Source organism: Hydra vulgaris, chromosome 06 (assembly GCF_038396675.1).
Source record: "Hydra vulgaris chromosome 06, alternate assembly HydraT2T_AEP".
In the NCBI taxonomy this organism is placed as follows: domain Eukaryota; kingdom Metazoa; phylum Cnidaria; class Hydrozoa; order Anthoathecata; family Hydridae; genus Hydra; species Hydra vulgaris.
The window spans coordinates 43,600,835-43,625,000 of record NC_088925.1 but is presented as its reverse complement, the minus strand read 5'-3'; the positions used below and the strand labels follow the sequence as shown (position 1 = coordinate 43,625,000).

Sequence of the window (24,166 nt, the reverse complement as noted above, 5' to 3'; positions counted from 1 at the left end):
TGAAAGAACTTGAAACTTTCAATGAAAGTTTCAAGTTCTTTCCATTTTCTGATTTTCCTGATTTACTTGAGCTAAGAAGCAAAAATGGTGTTAAAATCTTGGTAATAGGTATGCCACCATGTATTATAATATGTATTTTTAATGTATCAAAAAGATACATTAAAAATACATATTATAGTAGTGTAGTTCTTAATAATTCTTTTTTTTTTTGCAAATTACAATTGCGAAACATTGCGATTTACAATTGCTTAATTCCTACCTTAAAAGCTTTATCAAAAATAGGCCAACCTGGGTCTCAAATAAAGTGGAATAATATAAAAATAAAAATTAAAAATAATAATATTCTATCAAAAAACATATTGAAAAAAGAGTTTTCAAAAAAACTTGTAAAAGTGCACTTTTTAGATTTTTAAATTAAAAATTATATTTTTTATGCTGTAAAATCTAAAATTTTTATGCAGTTTAATCTAAAATTTTTATGCAGTAAAAATCTAAAATCTGATAAGTTATTATGCACATAATTGAACTTAAAAAAATGAAAGTTTAAAAGAAAGGAAAAGAAAGTTTAGAAGTTCTTGCTATATTTGAAATACAATTTAATGCAATACAAGTAACAAATACAAGTAATCAAAACAACTTAAATAATTTTACCTTTGGGCATACATTTTTATCAGAGAATGTTCTTCATCTTGTCTAAAAATAGAAACAAAATTTGTTATAATTATAATAAAATACATTTGATATATACAAAGATTAAGATTGATCAGATAACTGCAAAGTAGAGATTGTAATACCAAAGTAGAGATTGCAATACTAAAGTAGAGATTATAATTCCAAAGTAGAGATTGTAATACCAAAGTGGAGATTATAATACCAAAGTAGAGATTGTAATACCAAAATAGAGATTGTAATACCAAAGCAGAAATTGTAATACTAGTTAACGGATTGTAATACTGGTTTACTGGTTAATAGCTAATTTTTCCTCCGGTAAGTTTATCAGTATATAGTTTTTTTGTTTACAATAATTACCAGTAATTATTTTTTAATTACAATAGTTTACCAGTAAATTGACAGTTTTTTGAAGGGATTGTCTCGATTACTATCATATATAATATTGAGCAACTTATTAATGCTTATTCATGAATGTTAGACACAGAACTCATGGCAGCTTTTACACCCGTGTTAATGGCTAGAAAGAATCGTTTCACTTTTTTTTTTAATAAGAAAATATGAACAAAAGTGTATGCAAATGTTTAACTTATGTAAACTTTAAATTATAAAATATTAAAAATTATATCAAGTTTTACAGTTTTACGTTTCATTGAAAATTGCACTGCAGCAATATCTCTTAAATTTATGTTTATTTGCTGTTTTATAAAGTTATACTTTTATTTATTAAATAGCATTTAAAATTATTAAATTAGTTAGCCTTATTGGCTGAAGTGGTTAGCTTGCTGAACTTCAGAAGAAACCATCAAAAGTCCTTTAACATAATAAAATACAAAAACGACATTGAGTTGTCTAAGGAAGTACGGGAATTAAAAGAAACAATTTTACAACTTCAATCAAATGGAATATTATTTAACGCTGTAAATCATACAATCCTGCGTCAAAAATTTGTAAGCTTTGTTTAAATGAGAAATTCAAAATATTATTTTACAAAAGAAACAATCTGCTAAACAAAGGGGCAAATTAGTTTCTAAATGTAGACACAAAAATAAATTTCTCCTTTCATTATTTGATACTGGAGATTAGTTTTCCATTACGTCTTCTTGTAATATAACATCAGAACTCATTCTACCATAGTTTGTACTTTTTAAACCGCTTTTTATATTTTTGATTTTGTACTTCATGGCTGATGATTGCTGAAAGGCATGAAACTTTAAGTTCCATTAAAAGTTGTTTTTTCTAAAATTTAAGTATATAATGCTCTGTTTTTGAAATAATATTTATTTTCTTAAATATTGAGCACTCTACAATGATCAAGAGTTTAGTATTTTTAATACTAAATCATACAACAATATATATATCAGGCCTTGTTAAGAAGCGTTATGCTGCTCGCATTTTGCCTGCGAAAAGGTGATTTGCCTACGCATTCAGCAGTTTTGTGCTACACAAAAACTTTTATCTTTTATAATATTTAAATTATCTTTTGATGTCGTTAACGTGGCGTTTATTCAGTAGAAATAAAGTCATAAGTAAAAGCATTTAACCGCAATTGTAAACTAATAGATTTTTTGTTAAAGAAACAGTTTGTTTAATAATTTTTGTTGTTGTTAAAAATTAGTTAAAAAAAAAAAGTGTTTTAAGTTTTATCTTTAGGAATTAAATATATAAATTCCTTTTAAATATAAAAATTATTTTTAGTCATTATAGTTTAAAAAATGCACGATTTATTTTGATGTAAATATTTTATTAATAAAAATTTTTGTTTATTGTTAATTCAATAGCGTAAAGTTTTAATGACGCTCGTTTAATTTATGAAAATAAATTATGATCACAAATATGTTATGGTAACTGATAAATAACAAAAAAATAACTCTTTATTGTTTAAAAACATTCTTAAAAAAGAGTTCACAAATTAAATAAGAAAAAATTTATTAACAGTTAATAAAATAACCAAAAATCAACTGTAAAATTATAAGAAAATAAACAAACATTTTATGTTTCATGAAAAAAATATTTTTTTCAAAATAAAATTTAGTTCATATTTGAAAAAAATAATAAAAATGATTTTTTAAATAAGAACTTAGATTTTATTTGTAACTTTTGTTATAGTGAGAAGAAAAAAAACTGTTTGTATGATATTTAACGTGTTAATAAAATAACTTAAATTACAATGCAGTACTTAAAAAGACATTAGTGACGCAATATAACTTCTAACAATGCAAAATATATTTGCTGAGTTTAGTTACTTAGAAATGCGTTTTCGCTATGCAGCTAAATCTCGTAACAAGGCCTGATATATATATATATATATATATATATATATATATATATATATATATATATATATATATACACGTTAAGTACAAGCAATCTTTGGTACCAAGCTGCCCCAAGGTTTTACAGCTTTACAGCTTATAAACTATCTAAGTAGATAGTTTATAAGAAAAAAAGAGTTAACTCAAAAATAAAAAAACCTAAAGGTAACTAGTTGCTATCTTCTTTGAAAAATCAACATAAACAAACCATTTTAAAGACAAAAATATATGAAATTTTTTTTTCTGTCAATCTTAACCCAAATAAGTTGCAACATTTAAAACCATATTTTTTAATAAATGTTTTATTTACAATAAGTTCATCCAATTATACAGCTTTTATGTTAAACTACCCATTTTTAGACAACCCAAACATGTCTAAAAATTAAAAAATAAATTGTTTACGTTTCAGTAATATTACTTTTAAATTCATTGATTACTAGTTTTTTTATTAACATGTATTTTTTTTAAATTTTTTTTATTAACTTTCACTTTTTTTGAGACTCAACATGTTCTTGTAAAAATTTTTTTTTGATAATATCTGATGTTTGTGTAATAGTGAAACTTTGTGTAGCAATATTCTATTATAAATATTAGCATTTATCTAATGCTGTGGGTAGCAGTAAGTAATATATATATATATATATATATATATATATATATATATATATATATATATATATATATATATATATATATATATATATATATATATATATATATATATATATATATATATATATATATATATATATGTAATGCAAAAATGTTCCTGCAATCTCTATGAAAATATAAATTCAATTTTAAAGAATAATATTTTATACTTTATTTACCTGTCTAGAAATGCTGAAAAATTGGAACTTCCTTTTGACAATGTTGAATGCTGACTTTCACTGTTCCTTACTTTTGGTGAGCGAGGTAATGTAGAGCTTGGTGAACAAGGTTCACAAGGTAGAGGAGGCCTATTAAAAATCTCATAATTATAGAATTAGGAAAACCTGATAATTTTTTAATATTTTAATGTTATAACCAGGTTAACCCCTCTATAGTTATAAAATATAAATAATATAAATATATTACTTATATTATATAACCACAGCTCATGTAAAATCATTTAGACAATATTTTAAAAACTTCTAAAGTAATAATAAATCTAATTAAAACATACACAATGTTACTCATGTCGAGCATTTTATTTGGTTCTGGTTCTTTAGGATAGTCAGGCAATCGAGGCGAAGTTGGAGATGGTGAACAAAGTAGTTTGTTACGAACTGTTGAACCTTTATCACTTTTATTCTAAAGAAAAAATTTTTAGGTAGCAGTGGTGTTGAAGGCGTAGATTTAGAAAATGGACCAATGTATAAAAAATAATATTATAATATAAAAACGTAACAGCTTAAATAAAAAGGAGGAAAATTTATTCTTACCCATGTGGTATACTCTCTCATGTCATGATCTCTTTTATGACTGCCAGATACTTTTTCTCTCCAAAAACAATCCTAGATTGATTTAAATAAATTATTTAAAATATTTACATAAATCAATAAAAAATTACACACTACACTACATGAAAAAATAAAACATTAATAATGAAACTTTGCAATGACATCACAAATGGCAGAGGTAGTTTTATAAAGGTAAAAAGGAAAAAAATAAGAAAAATGAAGATAAGGAAAATCAAAAATTATTTAGAAAAAAGACAAATAAAAAAACAGCAACAAACAATGTAAAAACAAGATCAAATAATATAAATCGAAAATGACTGAGGAGAAATAAGAACAGGTAAAAAAAAAAAAAAAAAAATGCCATAAACTAAGTACAGTTAAAAGTTTAAAAATGTTCGAAAATAAAAAATAATTAAAAAGAACAACAAACATTACTACCAGCAAAAAAAGAAAGAAAAAGAACAATTTTTTTCATTATTGTTCATAATGTAATGTATTTTTGTGTTTAGTTTAAACTGTCTTGTATTTTTGTACATTTTTTATTTTATAATGTAATTTTGTGCTCCGTATGCATTGTTTGTTTTTTTTGCTGTTGTTGTTTTTTGTTTTTGTATTCTTGTGTATATACTTGTGTTCATTGGGCATTGTAGAGTATAGTTCATATTGTTATATGTTTTAGAGCATTGTTTGCAACGTTATGTATTTTTCTTAGTTTTATCTTGAGTGGACATTTTAAAAAATGTATATACTTTTAAAGCTGTATATATATATATATTTGTGTGTGTATGTATACATATGTATGTGAGTGTATGTACGCGCACGTGTATTTATGTGCAAATATGTGTGTATTTATGCATGTGGGTAAGTATGTGTATATATATCTTTATATTTATGTTTGAGTACGCATGTAGCAATATTAAACTTTATCATTTTTTTAATGCTTTTATGTTTTTCTTCATTCTATCTTTAATTTTTATCAGATTTTTTGTTATAGTATTATTTCTTTTAATTTTAAATATTTATCGTAACCACAATTATTATTATTTTTAACTTTACTATTATTATTCCTATTTTACTAATTTCAATTAAAATAACAGTTTTATGTCCTTGTTAATTGTTACGTTTTAACAGTCAACTATTTGTAACTAACTTATACGTATATTTAGCAATTGTGTTTATAAAAATAAGTGACTTATTATATTAAGTGATTTATTATTGTTATTATAATTACTATTATAATTGTTATTGTTACTGTTGTTTTTTTTATTATTGGTGGTTTTTAACTTTATTATCATAAATATTATTTTTATTATTATCATTACTATTCTTATAATTATTACTCATTATATATATAAAGATCTATATTTATAGATCTTTATATACATAATTTATTTATATTTTTGCTGTTTACTTAAGATTAGTAAAACTACTATTTGTAAATATCCATGAAATAATTTTTCAGAATATATATGATTGATTGAACCATTTATCCAAGATTTTGAAATACTATGATTTTAAAAATAATTAGCAGATTTTAAATTAAACACTTAAATTATGTTGACACATATTCTATAAAATATAGTAATAATAAAGAATATTGTTAAAGGGCAAGAAAAGAATTGACAGAAGACTTAATAAAATCAGGAAAACATAGAGAGTTATAAAGTGTTGATGGGCAACAAAAAAAGATGAATAAAAATTTTTAGAGCATGTATTGACAGATGCTATTTTGCTGAATGATGAGTCACACAAGATTAAATTTTTGTTAATGGAACAAGCTTGTTTGAGCAGCGACCATTCTAGCATTTGTAGAAAAGAAAAAGAAACGCAACCTTACAATGAAGGGACAGAGGCTCAAGCTTAGAAAATACTCAACCAAGAGCCCCAAGGCATGGGTATTTTACAGTTACAATTTAGTTCTCTTAACCTTTGCTAAAAAAAAAAGTGAATCCTAGAAGGCAGCAAGACATAGGGCAGGATGTACTGGATTACATGTTACCAATAGCAGGATGATCATGACTATCCTGAACCTGACCTGATTCATACTAATTTAAAGAAAACAAACTATGAATTTAGAAAAAATTTAATAAAGTCCAAGGAGGTAGGAAAAATGTTGAGATATTTTGGTGCCAAATAAACAGAAAAGGATCTATACTCAGTGAAGACTATGCGGTAATCTAGTATGGGTCTTCAGCTTTTTATCTTAAAAGGGCCATTTAGAAAAAAAAAAGTAATTTACTATATGTTTTAAATATTCAACAAATAATTTTTTATTCACTTATTTATGCTTTCACAAACTCGATTCTTTAATTATCTGATTTAAAGTGTTAAACTTTGAGCACTAGTATGTTTTGCTAATCAGTTTACTTTGAGTTACATGTCATTAAAAAATGCAGCATCTAAATATTTATGGGCCATCAAATCGTGTGTATTTAAAGAAATCCCACATATATAGGCCTTTTTAGAACAACCCCACATGGGCTTTTAGGATCCAGCATGCCACTGTATATACTTGTGATGTTAAAGTATGAATTTTTTTGAGCAATAAATCTTTTTTTTTAAGAACTTGAACTTGAATTGCAAAATAATTGCTTCATCAACTATGGTAATTAACTCTTTAACTATCCTTCTCTCCACATTGCTTTTTGAAAATTGTTTCTTGTCAACTTCCCAAATTTTATATAAACTTAATAAAATTTCATACTACCTGAATCAATTTTATATTATCAAACTGATTTCCAATCCTAAAAAGCTTAGTTCCTTGACAAATGAGCCTGGAGATAAGCCTGGAGATGAGCCTGGAGCAAAGGTTTAGTCAAGTTTGATATTAATCTAATAACTAGACATTTCGCTCAAATAAATGAATTGAATGATTACTTATATTTTTTTGACAAAGTTGATATTTATTAAAAAATATTTATTGTATTACTTTAATAACAATATTTTTATTAATCATTTTATTATAATAATAATTCATTTATTCCAAAAATTAAAAAATGACAAATTTTCTTGTAACTTTTACAAAATCAAGTTAGGTGTCACTTATAGTTAAAAACTAGTCATTGGAGTGACATCTAAATAAAATTTAATTAAAAAAAAAAAAAAAATTAACTACAATATTAATAAATAAAAGTAAGCATAAATTAAAACCATTAAAAAATAAAAGTGATGAAAATATGAAATATGCCTACGAATGTTAATAATATAATAAAAATAATATAAAATAATTTGCTTATTTTGACAATATAAAATAACAATAATAGAGTTTATAACATACAGCAATAACAATATAAATGTAAAAGTTCAAAAGAGTTCAAAATGAATAAACAATATTGAAATGAAGAAGAAAAAAGATACAATCAATAAAATAAACACTTAAATATCACATGATAAAATAAAATAAACAATTGTTGACTAACTATTATTAGCCAAGCATTAATTTAAATAAAATAATATAAATTAAAAAAAAATAATTATAACATTAGGACACATCAAAACAAAAACAAAAATAAATAAAGAAACAAGAAATAAATAACAACAACAAATAATAAAAAAATACAAAAAAATCTTTCTCTTCCTTTCTTATTCAATTATTTCTTTTATTATTTTTATACAGTTCAATAGTTTATTGTTATTTTTCTTTAAATTGTTATTTACTTTTATTTTTCATATTTGATTTCTATGTTTTAATTACATTTTTTCTTTTGAAATTTTCACTTTAGTTGTTTTTCAAAAAAAAAAATTTATTTCAAAAAATTATTTTTCCTGTTTTTTTTATTTGCTTGATTTAATTAGTAGATTTATTATGTTTATTTTTATCTCCTCCTAAAAAAGTATCCACCATTTGCAATGATCATGCATCCACCATTTGCGATGTCATTGTAGTAATTATTTTAATTGATAATAAAATATAGTATAAGAATAAATAAATGCTCTTTGTATTTTACATACTTAAATAAATTAATGGTGAAACTTTTATACAAATCATTCATCAGAGCAGTATTAAAATATGCTTTAGTAGTGTGGCCTCTATATTTTGTTGGTAATATTAAATAATAGGAAAACATACAAAGGCAAATAACAAAGCTATCACCATTATTATATACAAAATTAAAGACACAAGTTAAAAGAGTTGATGCAATTCAAATGTATAAAATACTTAAGAAACTAAATACATTGAAATGGTGCAATTTTGATCAACAATTAACATTAATTAATGATAGAACATTAATAACACCTGGTCACAATTTTAAACTGAAATTTGAGCTGATAAAAGACTGCACGCCAAGGTAAAATTTCTTGACAAACCGCGTTGTAGCTATTTGGAACAAGTGAAACTCTGTTACAATCAATGCACAGAGTTTAAATAAATTCAAGTGTTTAATAGACTAAGAAAAAGACTAAAGTTTAACTATTAAGAAACATTTTTTATTTAAGCCAAAATACAGCTGTCATAACCTGACAAGCCAGGTTCTGCAGGAGTATCTGGTCCTGTTTCAGCACTTTATTATTATTATTATTATTATTATTATTATTATTATTATTATTATTATAATATGAAATTCACATTCATTCACCATAGGACCAAAAAAGGTGCCACCTGGACAAATTTTGTTGACAACAACAAAATTGGTTTTATTTTTCCAAAAAAATTTCGACAACAAAAAAACAAACATGTATTAAGTTTAGTAAATATAATAGGTAGTTTACAGACAATCAATTCAAAAATAAAAAAGAAATTGAAAACGCATACTTGACAAAAATGATAGTTGTAGCAATGTAGACACTTGTATCTGAAAAAATTTTATGCACTTACAAAAACACAAAGTAAAAAGTTAAACTAGATTAAATAGCTGTTTTATTCAGTTTAATATTTATAAGGTAATTAAACAATATAATAATATTGCTTAATTAATAAGCAATATTATTATATTGCTTATAATAATATTGCTCATAATAATTATAACAATGTAAATAACTAAATATTTTATTTAACTGTTGCAAAATAAAAAAATTAAAATAAAATTCTATATGCGTAGTAAATAACCTTAGTTCAAATTTATAAAGTATATTAAATTTTTGTTAACATAAAAATGTAAAAAATGTATATTTTTGAATGTTACCTAAGACCTAAAAAGCTTTTTACTCCACAACCTTTGCATTGGATCAAGTGTTCGACTAACAATAAAAAAATAAACATTTAAATAACTTTTAACAAAATATTATTTTAAACACCAGTGTTTAAAATAAGATCTATGACATTTTTCAAAAATGTCATAATTCATTTTTTTTCATCAAAAAAGAGCTAAGACATTTTTCAAATTCAAAGGTCTTTGAGGGAAGGAAGAAAGAAGGAAGGGAAAGGCTTTAGCTTTAAATAACTTTAATTTTATTTAATTGTTATCTAACAAGGTGCCAAGGTAACAAGGTGCCAAGGTAACAAGGTGCCAAGGTAACAAGGTGCCATAATATATAGAATTATCATAAGAACATTTAACATTTTAAATTTCTTAAAAGATTGACCATATTTGAGCTAGTATTATTGAATATTAATTGTTTCTGTATCCAATGGTTAAAAAAACATTTTAAGACCAGAGAACAGTTCATTTTGGAAATGCATGCAACTGATTATATCAGTTCTCTATATAGTGCTGATTTAAAAACCATGCTTTTGACTGGGTGCTTTCAATAAAGTCACAAATTGATATTCTTTATTTTCACTTCAAAATTAAGGAAGAACTCATCTTTAGTGGTAATTTGCATTAGCTGTACTTTGACTCTGTCAGCATCCTTGATCACTCAATGCTAAGTTTTTAATTCAGTGTTGTATATTTTTCTTTGGAGGGAAAGACTCCTCTGCAAAATATGAATCGTGCTTCTTTTCTCTTCTTCAGTGTTATTACCACTACTGAAATCTTGCACTTGTCTTTTTTACGTTTCTAATAGCCTTCTTGGCCACGTTGTAAGATCTATTGTTGACACTGAAGCCATTTTTTCAATTGCATATCCCACTTGCTTTCTGATGTAATTTTTGTTTTGTAAAACCTTTTGTCTTCACTACAAAACCAGTCTCCACCCAGTTTCATAATATCAAAAAGATAAGAACTTTTTCCAATTCTCCATTAGGTTGCTTTTATGAACTTTTTATTCACTTTTATAGGCTTGTCAAATTTTGGTTATTAAAAACAGTCGCTGTTGGTTACTTTACAATAATAAGGTTCTATATAAATATAATATCAAACTAAAGAAAAATACAAATAATAATTATACAAAGTTCCATCTTTTAACTATAATAAATGTTTATTTTTAACAACTGAAAATACAAAATACCTTCAGATGCTTTACAAATTTTGTGAAGCATATGGAGCCAATACAGAACACCATTTGTTTGTTCATTTAAAAATGCTTCAAGAAATTCATCAAGCTTAGTATGTGTTCTCTCAAGTACCTAAATAACACAACTATCTTAAAACCAAAAAAATATACAACTTGCATTTTATATATATATATATATATATATATATATATATATATATATATATATATATATATATATATATATACTTTATATATATATACTTTTATATATATATATATATATATTTATATATATATATACTTATATTTTATAATATATATATATATAAAATATATATATATATTTTATATATACATATTTTATATATATATATATTTTATATATATATACTTTATATATATATATATATATATATATATATATATATATATATATATATATATATATATATATATATATATATATATATATATATACTCTTTATTACATATTTAGGGTACCACAGATGGTAAAAAAATGGCTTTAATTATTTTGACATTTTAAGTTAACTGAAGTAAGACCACTCAAAGCAAAAACCATTAAACTAATTGCAGAATAATTAAACTTAACTGTTTATTAAAAAATACCAAAAAGGCAACTTTCTTGACTAAAATAATTTTTTACCTTAAAATACAGTATGCTTTTATTTATTCAGAATAATTTACTTTATTTTTGTTTTATTGATAAGTGTATAATTGAAGTGAAAAACATTGACCAAGGGTTTTGGTTTAAGCAGGATATTCTAACAATATAAAGGAAATTTTTTTTTTGATTTTTACACTTTTTTTTTAAATTTGTTTAAAAAAAAGTTTGACATGCTAGTTATAAGCACTACAGTTGTGGAAGCAGTTTTTTTTTTTGCCTCTGTGACTCAAATTTTTTTTTTGCAAGTCTTTCAACCCCTAACTATGAAACATAAAACTTGTTTGTCGCTGCGCACATGCCATTGAGCAGAGAAACAGGTTAAGAAAGTGGTAGTTCAATTGTAGCCAAGTGTTCTACCACTAATCTACTCTCCCAAATCATCTTATTAAAATAAATTCATGCAACAACAACAACAACAACAACAACAAAGAAATAAAATGGTTGGAACTCAACAATGCTATTTATATGATTAATAAATTCATAACTTAACTTATATATTTGTATAACATATATTTATATTATATACTGTTGCTTTGAAGCAAACTTACAAAACAGCTGCTTTTTCTCAAACCTGGACATGTTGAAAATCAATTGAATCTAGTTAAGATGGAAAATAGAATCAATGCTACTAACTTTTGTGTAAACCTCCCTTTACCAACAAAACAACTTAATTAAAAAAAAAAAACAACTTTAGAGAACCCTTTTTTTTATATCTTCTTGGCTCATTATTTACTACTGACCTCACATGGAAACAATATATACAATTGATTTCTATGTTAGCATCTGGTACAACATTTTTAGGAAGATATAACTTCATCTGGGAATTTTTCTACAAGTTCAACAAGATCTGGAAAAATTTCATTCAGATGTGTTACATCTGAAAAAATTCCTATATGTAACATCTGGTTAAAATAATGCATTATTAGTTAATATTTTTTTCTATATGTAATTACATCTAAAAAAAATCCTATATGTAACATCTGAATAAAGTAGTGTATTATTAGTTAATACTTTTTTCCAGATATGAATCTGGGAATCTGACATGGACATCTGAAAAATCCCTAGATGTATGTGTATCTGGTTAAAATTATACATTATTAGTTAATATTTTTTCCAAATGTAATTACATCGCATTAAATATAGATACTGTGAATTTTATCAAGTATCTTGGTATCAATATTGATTCTAATTTAAGTTTTGCATCCCATCTTCAAGACTTAGCACTGAAACTAAGCAGGTCCAATGGTATGTTGGCCAAAGTTTGACATTATCTTAATCTTGAAATGCTTTTTAACATATATCATGTGGTTTTTGAGTCTCATCTTAGATATGTTTGGACAAACCCAATCTCTAACACTTAAAAGATTATCTCACTTCCAAAATAAAGCTCTAAAAATAATCTATTTTCAGCAATTTTAACTCTGACCCAAATATCCTCAACTACATATCAAAGATACTTAAGTAAAAAGACCTTATTCAACACTCCAACTGTTTGTTTGTTTGGAAACAGCAACATAAACCCTTACCTCTTCCATTTACTGATTTTTTTACTTATAAAGAAAATACTTGTTGCCAACTTCGATCAACTAAAAGCTTCAAATTGTCTATACCTAAATATAGAACTGTTTGCTATGGATATGAATCAATTAAATATCAGAGAATATGCACATGGAATAGTCTCCCCTCACAGTTAAAATCTCTCCCTACATTTTCCAAATTCAAAAACAGTCTATATATTTTTTTTTAAACAAGTATTCTTCCTAATTTCTATGCTACTCTACTGTTAGATATCTACTATCCATCTTAACTTTATTCGCTTCAATGCTAGTCTATAACTACTAATACTTGATCTTTTCTAAAATTCTTTTCTACTGCTTTCTTTATTTTGATGCTGATTTATCATTATTAATACTTGCTCTTTCTTAACTTTTTCTCAAATTAATATCACTATTCTATTTCCAACTCTCACTATTATAAGTATTGCTATTTTTTATTATTGTTATTATTATTAATAGAATTGTTATTTTCATTGTTAGTATTATTATTATATTGATTATTATTACCAATAACTAGTTTTTATAATTATTGCCTATTATTATTACTGATACTTATATTACTATATTATTTACATTGTTGTTACTGTATATTATTATAATCTACTTCTTTTTTATTGCTATATTTTAATTAGGTATATAAAAGTATTTTATTCTACATAGATGAATAAAAATTTGAATTTTGTCCTAAATTTATCAAGCTTTTTACTTAATTATTATTCCATTAAGTTTTTCGTTTAAGTATTGTACTGTTTTACGTTTTTTTTTTTTTTTTTGGTTTTTTAGTTGAGTGTTGATTTAAAATTAGTACTTGTACTATATGTAAATATTCCATGAAATGTAAAATCTATTTCAGAATACATTTGATTTGATTTGATTAAATTTCTGGCTAATTTAATGATTTTTAAGTAAGCTTTTTTACAGATGTAAATATATCTGATCAAAAGTTTTTGATAAATAAATACATATATCCAAGTAAATAAGTACATAGATCCAAGTAATTTTGTATTTAATATTTCTAGATGTAAAAGATATTTAGCCATAAAATTGTTTTTCCATTTGCAATATTGTCAAACAAAACATTATTTTTATTTTATTCGATCATAAAACAATGTTATTAAACTTTCTTTGAGATTTTGTTATTGGCAGTTAACAATTGTTTTTGTTTTTTTGACAATTGAAAAGATCTATTTACATTTGTAGAGCCCACACATAGAAAGCAAACAAAGCTGTTATTAAACCTCCACAGATGTAGCTGCAAAGATGTTATTAAACCTTGATAACTTAAAAGATGTAACGACATCTGTAGAATCCAAAAATGTAATTGCACAGAAACAGTTATTCTTAGATCATTTTAAAGATACAACTTTAGCTGTAAAATCTCCAGATAAGTTGTACAGATATTGTTATAGATTGTTATACATAGTTGTACAGATATTGTTATACATAGCTAATTGAAAAGATGTAACTATATCTGTAATATTCATATATTTTTTGCACAGATGTTATAAGACACCAAAAAAAACTTCAGTTTTTGTTGGATAGATGTTATTATATTAATACCACACAGGTAAAACCACAGATGTCACATTTTTCACATTTTGAGAAAAATGAAATTATGTGTTTTGAGACATCAGATATCAGTTTATTGACAACTTGTTTAATCAAAAGTATTTTTGCACTTATTTTACTCAAATATTATGGTAGTACAATATATACCACCACAAATTACTTAGATGTTTGTGAGGGGATGTTAAAACCTTTCCTCTCCTCCTCCCTTTCTCATAAAAAAAATCATTAAAACAAACTTAAACCAAACAGTTCTCAAAATTTCTTTAAAACTTTATAAAAACTACACTTGCAACTTTCCTGAAACTTATCTACCTATCATATTTTCTGTAATATATCACTATGTATTGAGTTTGTATAACCAGACAAACACCCCGTTATAAAGAAACCGTAAATAAAATAAATGCTTTTTTTATTTTTGAAGAAATTTCAAGTATATTTTTCAGTAAAATATAAATAGTAATACCAATTTTTTGCATTTTCTTACTCTGAGTCTGAGATCTGTTCTGATTCAGATTCCTGAACAAGTAAGTTAACAACTGGCAATTGATCAAAGAATGGCTTTTTTTTTCACTTGCAAAATTTTTTAGCTTCATTAAGTCATTGAACTTTTCACAAGTAAAAGGCAATGGGGCTACAGATGCCTGTTTAGGTTGATCAGGCACTTCAATCTTTGATCTAGACCTACGGGATGTAACAGGCAAACTATATATACCATTCCAGTTTTCCCTGTACATAATTAAGTTAGAATTAGCCTTTAATATTTCAACTTCTTAAAGTAAATGTGTCTTAAATGGACAATTAACTAAGAAGAATGGCTTTAAAAACTCTGCAAATTTCAGAAACTTTTCTTTCGTCATGTTTATAATGTTGAATGGCTCTGGTTTTTTGTGAGAGGTCTTGAAAACACTCCTCCAATCATCTGGTGTTTCAGCTGAAAATTTTTGATTCACAGTATCCATGTCACATTTCATATAGCAATAACCTCTAATCGGAAAGTTATACTGTCAAATCTTTCTGTTTTATGAACTATATAATACAAGAAGTGTTAGACTGTCCAGTTTTTAATTTGTCCAGCACATGAAATACAAAATATGATATGCTTTACATTTTAGTTAATAACTAGAAAAAACATGAAGCATAGAGCAAACATCATCAGACCCTTTATTGCCTACGGTTTCATTGTAGCAATAAAAACATACTTTTTGAGTAGAAAGTATGTGAATGTTGAAAGAGTAAAATGACAGTTGACTGGAGTAATATACATATCGTGTTGAAATGTTAGGGCATTTTAAATTTTTTTGGTAATCAAAGCATATTCCATCACATTCAAAAGTGTTCTGAGCATATAGACGTGCAGCTTTTTTCCTCTGGTAAAATATTCCAGTTTTTTTCTGATAAAGCTCAAGTGATACAGTTAAAACATTTTTATTTAGTAACAAATTATTAACAGTATCAGAAAGATACTTGAAAATCTATTGACAATCTATTGCGCCTATTTTTTCTTTGGTAGATCACAGAATGAGCAAGCATTCTTTCTAGGATATCCAAATGAAATATTAAGTTTTGTATTGAAAATTTAACAACTTTCATATGAACATTTTTCTAAAGGATACTTTTCTTTAAACATGCAGTACATTTTGAAAATTTTCAAGTCTTCTGGGAGGTAAAGCCTAGTAGATTTTGTTCTAGCATAATGAACAGATCGCCTTGAAATGACTTAATATGCTGCACTATCATACTAATATTTTCAGCAGAAAAAGAATGGCTTCTGTTTTTATGATGCCCTATGTATGTATATACTTTTATATATAACATATTGTAGGGGTTAAATAATTTTCAATTTAAGATTTGTGTAGAACTTTTATCTCTAACAATTTTTAAGTGGTACTTATATGAATAATTATTGTTTTTCTACTTCGTTGACGCTTAATGCTATTAAAAGAAATAAGGAAAGAAATATTTACAAATCCTGCTCATCCTTTGTTTTCAAGTTGTTAAAATACAATATTAACTTTATTCTATCATCATCTGTAGTAATTTCAAAACACTTTAGATAAACACAATTGCATGGTGTTCCTGTAACATGATTTATCAATCTTAGATCCTAGAGTAAATTCTCTTTTCCTCCCTATAACTCTTTTTATTTTAGATTTTTCTATGACTGTAGAATTGTTTAGATTTACCATATTTTAAAGAATATAAGTTGATCATGTGACTTAAGATTTACTTTACAATTGGTTTAGCTGTAAATAACTTGGACAACTGCGTTTTTTATTAAGTAAATATTGGACAACAGTGGTTGTTTCAAAGTTGCCCTTTTGTGTAAATGACCATAGAACCTTATAATACAGTTTTTTGTTATGATTTTTCAAATTAAAATAGCTTAGTACCAGTATATCATAGAAATATCTTGAACTTGAAATTTTCAAAAAGTAGACATCTGTGGTTTTACCCGTGTGGTCTTCATATCTTATTGTTTTTTCATATATTGTTAAACAGATGTTAATAAGCATGGCAAAAACTAATGTTATAACCCTGAATCTCTGGTAAGTTTGCTTTTTTTTATCCTGTTTGCCATTATCATACTCCTGAATCCATTCTCTACCTTTATAAATCTTCTCTACCTTTATAAATCTTTTATTTGTCTCTGTATGGAATACTGTTGTCATATTTGGGCTAGTTTTTCTAATGATGCCCTTTCTCTTCTAGACAAGGTCCAAAAATGTAAAAAATAAACGTAGTTGGACTTGCTCTTTTTGCTAAGCTTGAGCTTCTTTCCCATTGCCATTAAATTGCATCTCTTTCTCTTTTCTACAAATACTATCATATTCACTGCTCAAAGGAGTTATCATATCTTGTTCCATCGACTAAAACTCATTCTTGCTTGACTCGCCACTCAGCTAAGTCTCATTCATTTACTGTATCTGTCCCTGCATGTTCTAAAACTTTTTTTGTCTAGTTTTATTCCAGCACTTCAACCCTTTGGAACTCTCTCCCATCTTTAACTTTTCCAGACTCATACAACCTACAACTTTTCAAGTCTTCTGTCAACTGTTTCCTTGTTCTTTAACTCTACTCTTTGTTTTTTAGCAATTCCCATCATAATAGTGGTTGCTTTCAGCCTTGTTGGTAGTGAATTAAAATTTTAAAACTGTTTTAAGACAGTGATTGCTTATAAATTCATAAATTTTTATAAAAATGGTTTATGTATTGAAACATATCTTTTTATTATAATAATTTTCTTTAGGGAACATCATGTTTACTACTGTACTTTTCATATAATAACTGTTGTAAGTATATTAAACTGGAGAATATATTTATACTGTAAAATATAGTATAGTTCATTAATAATGTAAAAAATAACATAGTTTATTACAGCCTAAGGGCTGTGAAGCTGGGGAGGAAAAATTAGACAAGTTTTTTAATAAAAAATTTTTTACTTTCTAATAAGCAGGATTTAACCATGGATTTCATTCTGGTTAGCCAAGAGTACTTGTTTGTGAGTGGCCGTTAGAGTAAGTGACTTCTAACAATGTAGATTTCCAAAACTCGGGCTTTTAGTTATATTATATTTTTTTTATAATAAGATTGAGCCATTATATTCATAAATGTTTAAAGTAAAATTAAATAAAAATTATTAAAGTTAGAAAGCTTATACACCCACAGTATATGGGAGTATACTGATCCCCACTACACCAGCAAATATGCACCAGTTTAAAAGTGAAATAAAAAAAAAAACACAGTGTATCAATTTGAAAGAAAAAATCAAAAATTTTTCTTTTTTGCAGAAAATAACATTCTTGTCTTGTGTTGCTGACATTATTGGTTTTGATATTGCTATGCAACACTAAACTACAATTATCATTGCCCTCAGTTATTCCATTCCACCCTGCCTTCACATAATAAGACATAAATTTGTAATATCCTGGTCTATGCAGTAACGAAACTAATGCACGCACTGATAATTTTTTTATTATTAAAAATTTTTTTTTGCCAGGTCAAAGAAAAATTATTAATAATAAAAAAAATTAAAGAGGTCTTGACAAAATTAAGAAATTATAACAAAATTAACAAAACTGAAAATAAATAAATACACTAATTTCAAATTTTTTTTTCAAATTCATAGCTTTTATCAGAATTTTATCAAATCGAAATAAAAAGCTGAAAAAAAAAATTTTTTTTTTACAGTTTTTTATAAATGTTGATAGGTTTGTAAAACTTGTAAAAAACTTATAGCCTTATTATACATTATTAAAAAAAAAATGTGTAAAAATATATATTCAAAAGTAATAAAACAAAATAAAAATCAGTGTAAAATACACCATACACCAGTTGGTTTAATGAATGATTCTAGAATATCTTCGCTGTAGCCAAAATTTGGCTCCTCTCCAACTGCACAGGGTAGCTAGAAGTAAAAAAAGTTAACCAAATTATATAATAATCAAACTACATGTAACATATAATAATGGATCATTTGAGATTACCGTTAGCAAATCTCTAAGGTAATTGTCTAATTTTGCAACATTCAGTATTCCATTAGATTCAGAAATCTGGGTATATACATCTAAAAAAAAAAAATTTAGATTAGAAAATAATAAATATTTGTTTATATTTAAAATTACTGGTTTATATTTTCTTGAATAAAATAAAATTTCAAAAATTATTGAAATTGAGATTATTAAACATAGACTTATGGGATACATACAACATAGACTTATGGGATTATTAAACTATGTAAGTTTTCATTATTTTGAAAATTGATTATTCTATCCGCAAATTAGCTGATGTTAAAAAAAAATCTCTTTAATACAATTTCTTTAGGAGTAAAAAAAATTTCTTTTCTGTTTGGCTTTTGACTTAGAGAATTCAACACAAGTCTAAATATAAAGCTTTTAAAAGTCTCTTGCAATCTTGCAATAAATAAACATCAACCTTGCAATTGATTAACATCAAACTTGCAATTGATAAATATTAACCTTGAAATTATTAAATATCAACCTGGCAATGGATAAATACCAACCATAATGAAAAATAACATACATCTGAGTTTGTCAACCAGTCTTCCTTCGCATAAAGTTGATAGAGCAGTTTTTACAGAAAGCACTCTGATTTTTTTTATGCCATCTCTATTTGAAAAAAATAATAATAAATAAATTATCTGAAATAATCTTAAAGTATTTAACAACAAATAATAAATTAAAATAACAGTAATAATAAATAACAAGTAATAAAAAAAACTATAGAAAAAGACAACTTCACTGCAATATGACAGGTTTAAAGATTGCTAAAACAGCTTCAGAAATATTCACAATTCAGTTTTGCACTTTACATAAAATTATTAGAGAAACAGTATTGTCATAACAAAGTATCATCATTAGAAGACCATTTGAGAAGCAACAGTTTAAAAAAAAAACATAAACAGATAGAGAAAATGCCGAGAAAAGATATATATATATATAATAAAAAGAACCAAGTTTAATGACTTAATTTGCATTCATCATTTAATTTTTTAATTTCTTTTTATTAAAAAAATTAAATTTTAACACAAGTTTTGAAATACATTAAATCCAAACAATATTTTCAGAAAATAAATTTAAAAAAATAAAAAATAATTAAAAAATTAAAATTTTTTTAGCTGTAATAAAAACCTTTATATCTACATGTATCTAAATGTATATTTATATGTACATGTGATATACTAAACCTTCATATGGGATTGAGCAATATATGTATATACAACATTAAAATATTTTAAAAGATTGTCAAAAAAAAATGTAAAAATAATCGAGACGTAAAAAAGACCAGAAGAAATGAAAATTGTAATATGTAAAAATAAATAGAATATATAAAAAAAAAATTTTTATCATTAATTTAAAAAGATTTTATCACTGCTCTTTATGGCAGATTTACAACAAATTAAAAAAATTAAAAATTTGAAGATATGAAATGCAAACACAAAAAATCAACTTATTTTTCTTCATAAATGCATAACAAACAATATAATTCCTAAATTGTTTAAAATAAAAAGTCCATTGTGTACCAAAAAAGCTAAAACTATAGTGAATACAGAAAAAAATTTGGGGTTATGCTCAAAACAAAGCAAAAATATTATATTCAATTTTATTATATTCAAGTAAGAAGGTAATTGATGAATTAAACATCAAATCTTCAATATCAAATGATTATAAATTAATTAGTAAACTGAAATGAAGGAAAAATACTCTAAACTAAATAAAAAGAAACCAAATATAAAATCTATTTTGAAAAAAATCTTCCCAATCGAATTGTAAAACCAGCTAATAATTGTAAAAACAACAAAAATTAATCTGGCAAAGCAACTATTGAACTACTTAATCCTGCTCCAAAATTTGTCTCATTACAAAAGAATATCCCATATATGGACATAATCACTAATATTAAATCTCAGCGCACAAAAAAGTTCTGACCAGATGGTCATTTTTAGGCTGGAATGTGCAATTTTATAAATTCATCTTTATTTGCTATTTAAATTAAAATAAAAGTGATAAGAATGCTTTAAAAAAATTCTAAAAGAAATAATTAAAAAAAGAACGGTAAAATGAACGTTTTATTTAAAATCTTGATTAAAAAATTAAAATAAAAGCGACAAAAATAAAAACAAACATTTTTTATAAAAACAAAAATAACTAAAAAACGTTAAAATGAACATATTTTGTATAATGAACATTTAGTTAAAACATAGATAAAATAGTTAACATAAAAATGACAATGAAAATAAAAATAAAAAAATGTTTTATATTCAAATTAAACAAAATAATTAAAACTAAAATGGAAAGACAGGCGTTTTATTTTAATTCTAAATAAAAAAATTAAAAAATTTTATTTTGATAATATTCATTTTTATTATTACTGTTATTATTACTGCCGATAAAAATAATACCCATGGAGCTATACTTTAAAAAGTCGACGGACCGAGTACCCAAATTTATGCAAAATAGCAAGTTTAATCATATGCTTATCTGGGTCGAACTCATCAGTAAAATGAGCCTTTAGTCTCCTGACAATGCTTATGTCAGACCAAAGACCCAGAATCAACCACAAAACACTTAACACTATCTGGGCCATTAAAATCAATGATCCAAATTTTAGTGATAATGATAGGAAAAATGTAATCAAATGGGTTACTAATATATTTTTACAAAAATAGCAAACAGCTATTTTCGATCCAATAAATCAACCTGCTACAATAGTAAATGACGAAAAGGATGACATTGATAACAATAGTTTAAGCAGTGAAAGTAAATAAGAAACACTTGAATCGAGTTAAAGTGAAGAAACTGTGTTCGATTTTGATATTAAAGATATTTTGGGCTAATTTATTTAAAATGAATATTTGTAAATAATTTATAACTATATATATATTCCTTTTGTATGATAAAAATAATACTATATGATTTCTTCATATTTTATTTTTGTTTTTATATTTGTACTATAATTAATACCCTTTATTAATTCTATTCATAAAAAAATATAAAAAAGATTTGCTTTTTTTTTAATTCACATAACGCTTTTTTTTATACACGCCTATATTGAATAAGAACATATTTAAGAAGTATATACACCAGAACCTTAAAAAATCTATTTGTACTAAGTCTCTTAGAAATTAAAAAACACCTTAAATTTTAACTTACCTTAAATTTTAACTTACATATCACATCAACATAACATATATTTTCTCCTAATTTCCAAATAGAATATAAAATCGATTACAGGTTCATAAAAGAGTATGATGGTAAATTGAACAGAAATGATAGTAATAATTAAAATCTTAGTCTAAACAGTTAAAAAACTATTGTAAAAGAATAGAACTCTTTGGTTAAAGGTTTATTTAAAAAAAGATTTCAATATAGTTGTCACTATATCTTTATAGCATCACAGTTAAATTTTTAAAAGAAAAAGTCAACTAAAGAAGCGCAATAAAAAATGTTATATTTTATTTGATTATTTTAATAAACAATATATTAATACTCAAAGAGATCTTGCAAAACTGTTACGCTCATTGCAAAAATTTTTAAGCAAACATCAAAATGCTTGAATAAAGAAACGTGATGGTTGCGAAGGTTGTTTTTCAGCCATTTATTGCCTTGCTTGCAAATTATTGGTTTGACTATATCTGGAATAAACTCAACAAAAATCTGATTATACAACTGATAAAACTGGAGAATAAGAGATAAAGTCTGAATAAAAATCAAGAAACAAAATTAAAACAAAAACATAACAACAAAAACTCACTAAGTAGAGCGCACACTAATAACTCTAAGCGTAAAATAAAATCTGCAGCGTAACTTCGAAAAAGTATTATCTCAACTTTACAAGTATCCAACTATTCGAAGTTTAATTACCAAAATCTTTTTAAATGATTTGTCACTATCCTACTTGTTAATAAAGCGATTGTAGAAATTTTTATATCTGATGACATTTTCATTCACAAATAAGAAGAAAAATGAATGAACTTCTATAATAATATAATTAAGATCATTCAGTTTTATAAAACAACAACGTGATGTAAAACAGTTTTTATATATTGGTGTTTTATTAGAACGATTGATTATATTTTAACATTTGAATATTGTTTTTTACTTATTATTAAATTAATTACTAAATTATTAAATAAAAATTAAATATAAAAAATCATTTTAAAAAAACATTAGGTTTTTTTTTTTTTTTTTAAAGTTGTTTTTCTGACTTTTTAAAGCTAAAAAAACATTTATTAATACAATTAAAATTTTTATTATACCTGGCATAAATTTCATCAAAACATAATAATTTTAATTTTTCAAAAAAACCTGTGCAAAACTTTCTGAGTGGGCGGCCCGCATTGCCCGCTAAAACGGGTTTAGACGGGCTATTTATAGCTTGTGCACTCATTTACTCCTGCCGAAGTCTATATATACATACATATATATATATATATATATATATATATATATATATATATATATATATATATATATATATATATATATATATATATATATATATATATATATATATATATATATATATATATATATATATATATATATATATATATTAAATACATATATACACTAGTGGCCATTGAAATAAAGCCAGCAGCAAATTTTTGGAAAATACACAGTTTACTCTAGCAACAAGGTCTAGCAGGCATATTATCAAATGCAATTTTAACCTTACAATACACTGAATAAAGTTCTAGCTCAAATGATGAATAAAAGTCAGTAATTCACAGGATATCCTTTATTTTTAAGCACAGCATTAATGCGATCAGGCATGCTATGAACAAGTGTTCTACAGTATTCCGGTGTTATTTCTGTTGTCCACACACGCTTCAAAACCTTTTATAGGTCTTTTTCTGATGTATGACGATGTGCAGCAACTTTCCATTTCATAATTTGCCAACAATTTTCAATCACATTTAGATCAGGTGAATTTGATGGCCAATTGGAAAGAAGTTCAATGTTGTTGTCTGAAAACCACTTTTGGACAATCTTTGCGGTGTGACAAGGGGCTGAGTCTTGTTGCATAATTGTTGCTCCTGAGATGTTCATGTGGATTTGAAGCTTACTTTCAAGAACCTCCGAGTACTTTTTG

General features: G+C 24.8%; 1 protein-coding gene across 3 annotated transcripts in view; it reads right to left on the bottom strand.

The window, feature by feature from the left end:
• The window catches only part of LOC100197837 (dystrobrevin beta), a 53,719-nt gene that overhangs the window by 18,632 nt on the left and 10,921 nt on the right, over positions 1-24,166 (bottom strand). For all 3 annotated transcript variants that reach the window (XM_065800213.1, XM_065800215.1, XM_065800214.1), the window contains exons 6-15: positions 19,595-19,680; positions 19,039-19,118; positions 18,882-18,959; positions 10,757-10,874; positions 9,550-9,604; positions 9,180-9,219; positions 4,409-4,480; positions 4,150-4,277; positions 3,815-3,943; positions 652-693 (exon numbers count right to left, since the gene is read on the bottom strand). In XM_065800213.1, coding sequence (XP_065656285.1) covers positions 652-693; positions 3,815-3,943; positions 4,150-4,277; positions 4,409-4,480; positions 9,180-9,219; positions 9,550-9,604; positions 10,757-10,874; positions 18,882-18,959; positions 19,039-19,118; positions 19,595-19,680 — 828 coding nt within the window. The remainder of the gene's footprint in view (positions 1-651; positions 694-3,814; positions 3,944-4,149; positions 4,278-4,408; positions 4,481-9,179; positions 9,220-9,549; positions 9,605-10,756; positions 10,875-18,881; positions 18,960-19,038; positions 19,119-19,594; positions 19,681-24,166) is intronic.